This window comes from Sprattus sprattus, assembly GCF_963457725.1.
Source record: "Sprattus sprattus genome assembly, chromosome: 13".
In the NCBI taxonomy this organism is placed as follows: Eukaryota; Metazoa; Chordata; class Actinopteri; order Clupeiformes; family Clupeidae; genus Sprattus; species Sprattus sprattus.
The window spans coordinates 28,213,990-28,218,989 of NC_137911.1; the positions used below are offsets into that span (position 1 = coordinate 28,213,990).

The 5,000-nt window shown below is 40.3% G+C and overlaps 2 protein-coding genes across 3 annotated transcripts in view; both read left to right on the forward strand.

Moving 5' to 3' along the window:
• c9orf72 (C9orf72-SMCR8 complex subunit) overlaps positions 1-2,127 on the forward strand; it is a 6,316-nt gene extending 4,189 nt beyond the window's left edge. For both annotated transcript variants that reach the window (XM_080850578.1, XM_080850577.1), the window contains exons 8-10: positions 97-154; positions 290-399; positions 1,106-2,127. In XM_080850578.1, the coding sequence (XP_080706704.1) occupies positions 97-154; positions 290-399; positions 1,106-1,292 (355 nt within the window). In that variant the 3' untranslated portion in view covers positions 1,293-2,127. The remainder of the gene's footprint in view (positions 1-96; positions 155-289; positions 400-1,105) is intronic.
• A 374-nt stretch (positions 2,128-2,501) lies between these two features.
• The window catches only part of kiaa1109 (KIAA1109), a 61,660-nt gene continuing 59,161 nt past the window's right edge, over positions 2,502-5,000 (forward strand). The window contains exon 1 of the mRNA XM_080849969.1: positions 2,502-2,641. The gene's annotated coding sequence lies outside the window, so the exon portion shown is untranslated. The remainder of the gene's footprint in view (positions 2,642-5,000) is intronic.

A 5,000-nucleotide genomic window follows, 5' to 3' on the forward strand; every position in this document is an offset into this window, starting at 1 on the left:
TGTGTGATTTTCAAACATTTTTATTTCAAACAGAAAGTGCCCTGTCATAGATTTGTACCCATTTGACCATTGTATGTCCTTTGCTTGACCTTTCAGGAACATATTTCAGGATGTCACGCACAGAGACACACTGGTCCGATCATTTATAGATGAGGTGAGATAATACCCCCAAGATATTTTATATTTCCTCTTGTTCTCTTTTTACACATTAGATATCACATGGTGTCCTCCGTGTGTGTGTGTGTGTGTGTGTGTGTGTGTGTGTGTGTGTGTGTGTGTGTGTCCGCAGGTGTTCCTTCTGAAGCCAGGGCTTCAGCTGCGTACCGTCTATCTCTCCCACTTCTTGCTGCTGCTCCACAGGAAAGCACTCACACTGCTGCGCTACATAGAGGATGAGACGTGAGTCACACACACAGACACACACACACACACACACACACACACACACACTCACAGGGACACAGAAACACACACACACACACACACACACAGACACACAGACAGACACACACACACACATATTCCATTGGAAGATCAGTTATGTCAGTAACTTAGCTACTTGGCATTGACTTCCAATTACTTTTTCTCTCACTCGCGCTCACACTTAATCACACATGCAAATGTGTGGTCTATACCCTTAATGCCCAAGTAGTGCACATAGTGAATGACATAGACAGATTACCCCCTCCAGAGCTTGCTTGATTTTTTTATATACCCATTACAGCCAGGAGGAAGCCATGCTAGTAATTAAGTGTCACTCATCGGATATGATGTGTATGGCATTTGGCATGTAATCTCCCATAGTGATGTACAGTAGTGTGTGATATAGCAAAGATATTTATTTTTTTGTTATGCTTGTAGTTTGCACAAAAGCATAAATAAGTTGACTGTGGTGGCTGTTATTTTCTGTGTTTAGTACAAGTTCAAGTTCATATGGTTTACATAGACACAATGTGCTTTGAGTGCAGAGAACACATTACATTATCTAAAATAAATAAACAAACAAACAAACAAAATAAACAAACATACTTATAAAAAAAAAAATTAAAATATATATATGTATATACATGGAATAAAAACAATAAAATTAAGTTTTTGTTTTTAGTCAGAAGGGCAAGAAACCATTCCGCTCCCTGAGAAGCCTGAAGACTGACCTGGACCTGACTGTGGAGGGGGACCTGAATATCGTCATGGCGATGGCAGAAAAACTGAGGGCAGGGCTTCACTCCTTTGTGTTTGGCAAGCCCTTCTATACCAGCGTGCAGGAACGCGATCTTCTCACGAACTTCTGAGCTCCGTGGACGCACAACAGTCAAAACATGATTGTGTCCTCATATCAGAGAGATGCCTCGCATATGGCTGTCACCTGCGTGTTGCTGCCTGTCGTGAAAGTTGACACTGCCATTGTTTCTAAGGCCATTACAGTCATTATATGTGCTTGGTGGTAATCAGGTGGTTAGAGCTGTATTAAGCTTGGCAAACCTGTTGCGGCGCAATTTTTGTTTGTTTACATTCTTATCCCTTTGTGGCCATTTCTGATTGATTTTGCACACGGTCAAGGGTATGTTGTCGTACGTTGAACGCTTTATGGAATCACAAGATAAGAAAGGTTAGAGTTAAACACTGTACTTTTCTTCAGAATGGCTATGAGTACATTCTCAAACTGTGACAAAAGAGGCAAACATTAGTTGGCTCACATACAGATACTCTTATCAGTGCTCTGGTGAAGGGCTGATAATGTGTATTTGTATGCCTGGGATACTATACTGAAATAATGTAGAAATACTGTATCTTCAGGTCTCTACTCTTCTCATTCTCCCACTGGAGTTTGGGTTCCACATGGTCTTATATAAGGACTGGATAAATTCCAGACTGCATTACTGTGTGTTGGTTTGATCAAAAGTTTGATGCTCTTGCATTTAGTTTTAAAGTGTCATATTAATATGTGCGTGTGCTCTGTTGTGAGCCTGACTGTCTGCAAGGTGTTCATACCGGTATTCTTTTTTTAACAACCAGAGCATATATTTAAAAAAAACTACAAATACAAATAAAAATTCACAATATCTGTTAGTTTAACATTATTTATATCTGAAAGTGTTGTGCAAAAGATTGGTGTTTTTCATGCTTGTCCGATTATGTTTTAATGTGTAATGAAATAAAATTACGGAATTTAACAGGTAAATGTTTCTTTCATTTATTGAACGGATATTTTATCCTTGTCAGAGAGAGTTAGGTAGCACTATCACATCAAAAGCTTTTCAATGTTGAACATCTATAAATACGTAAAACGGCAATGGATTGCCAATCTTGAGGATGACAAGTGTAATGTAAATTACACTGAAAAGGAAAAAAGAAGCGTGTATAATTGGCTGTATGTTGTGCCATTTACGGTTTATTATTATACGCCTTCTTTCGTAATTGGATCGTTCACGGCAAACACATCCTATTGGCGTGTTTGTGCACGTGATGCGCGCAGCAGGAAGCGCAGACATTCTCCATGTAAATAATCCGAGAAGGAGCTGCTGTCGCTGTGGGACATGAGATATGAATGTGGCGCTGTGTGAGCGCACTGTACGAAACATACCGAGCTCGAGGTTATGGATATCAGATAGACACGTACTTCTCTACTTAATGGCGTGAGGTCAGTCCTATGCTTCTTTTAACGTGTTGATTTTGCCTCTTGGAGGTGTCAGAAGTCAGTGGGGTGCGGCCTGTCAATGCTAGTTTGCTAACGTCAGTATAGCACACCTGCTGAATTGACAAACCATCGCTAACCAAGGATGCTTGTCGTCTCTTTTCAATTCCTGACAGCAGTTCAGGATGCTCATGAGCCTGACACGTTTTACAACATGTATCATGCTACAGTGTCTTCAACCTTTGTATTAGCTTTTAAGTTTAGAGCGAACGTTTGCTAAGTTTCTTTGCCAACTGGTTTGTCACTGTACTGAGACTGGCTGCATTTGATTGTTTGCTACACTTCTGAATTCGTTAACCGTACCTTGTTACACGTAAAGCGCAGATATCGGTTTATTTCAGATATCTCAATTGCCCGCTCTGACGAGGGTAACATAGGTCGCGCATAGAAGTGTGGTTGAAGCCATCACGAAATTGAACTGTAGAGTCTCGCATTGTTCCTCTAATCCGTTGTTGTCAGCTACTGACCTCATACTTAGCAACTTGTTTTGAGGTGTTTTCTATGGGTGATTATATGCCGTCCTTACCTCTTAGATAAGACGCGCTGTCACACACATTCAACCGCCAATTCCATCGTCTCTATTATATCACCCGTATTTACTGGTGCATATTTTATCTTCGTTATAACGTTATGTTCTAAGTTACTACAATGCAGTCACAGAATTTCTTTTTAATACCCTAGCCGTATTGATACTGTGATCTCAAAAAGAATGATCTGCGGAGATATTCAGAGAGCAAACAAGCACGGCTGAAGTTGTTCATAGGCAGTGGAGTTGTTTTGATGATCCTGTGATCCTCCTCTTTGAGGTAGCCTATGCCCCGGGTATTTTCCTGAAGTACATTTTGGAAGCTTACAGACAGCAGACTGATCAGTGTGGTGCATAAGAGTCAAATGTATAATAGGGGTAAATGAAATGAATGTTATAGTGGGATTGAGAAAAGTTTAGTTAGCCTCGTTTCTAGCCTCTTTGATGTGAATGGATTTGACCTTACGTCCGAATGCATCTTTGTTCTTATAATATAAGACAGTGGATTCTGGGAAACAGGGGCTGTCTGTTTCCTTTGGAAGGATTTAATATCTCTTATCTCAAGGTGGTGCTTTCCAGGAATGGCAGCTGACTGTGACTAGGGTATTAGGGCCTGTAGTATTGGACAATACGTTTTAGTTTATAGGGCAATAGATTGCATCTGTAGGGCCAAGTGGATATTCCTTTAAGCCGCAAAAATCAACTGTTTTTGTTCATGGCAATTATTCTTTTACTTTAGGAAGGAAATGCTGTATGTATTTTGCAACTGAGGTATATTTGGCTGGTGAAGGCATAAGTTGTTTAACTTCTGTGTTGTTTAGGGTGATGCCTTAGCCAGCAGGAATTGCATGGCATGGCATGTCCAGTGAACAAAAAAACAAACAAAAGCAAAAGTAGCTTGGAGTGTTACTCGCACCACCAGAAAAACCTCCTTTTCAATTCAGAAATATCTTTGACACAGCTACGTAGCTTACCAGCATGCTAATACGACCCGTGCTGCAAAATCACACACACAAACACACACACACACACACACACTCACACACTCACAGCAATATCTTGTTCTCTCCAACTTGCTGCTAAGAGGATCACCTTTTCACATGACTGTACACACTGTGTACAGATTATCACTAAAACAAAGATTATTAGTCACAGACACACACACACACACACACACACACACATTCTCTCCCTTTCTTACTCACACACGTTTCCAAACACATGCTCAAACACTGTGCACTAGACGTTTTAATGATTCTGGTATGTGTGGAATGGAAAAAAAAAACTGTTTTGGTTTGATGCACTAGCAAGAATAGACTGGACCACTTTGTGATTGACAGAGTCTGGGCAGCTGACACTGTTTAATATTTCATACATGGACTCAAAAGAATACAGGGCGATATAATACCATAACCATTGTCTGAGTGGGCATTGGTGTGTGTGTGTGTGTAAGGGCTTCAAAGGGTTTCAGTGTGTCAGGTGTGGGTTGGCTCTATGAGATAATTAATAGTGGCTTAATTTTCTGACAGTATTCACAGTAAATCCATGTTTTTGATCTGTGGGCTTCTATTTTCTGATCTGGAGCCAATGCTTCATGTGTGCTTTTTATAAAAGTGCGTGCTTTTTATATAAGTAAAGTGTGTTTTTTTTTAATTTAAGTAAAGACCATTTGTGACTTACCTGTAGATTTTGTGACCTCACCATCCAAATGTTACTAAATCTAACAGAGGTGTGAAAAACACTCTGGTGCCTGCACACAACGAAACCGCTATGAGGCCT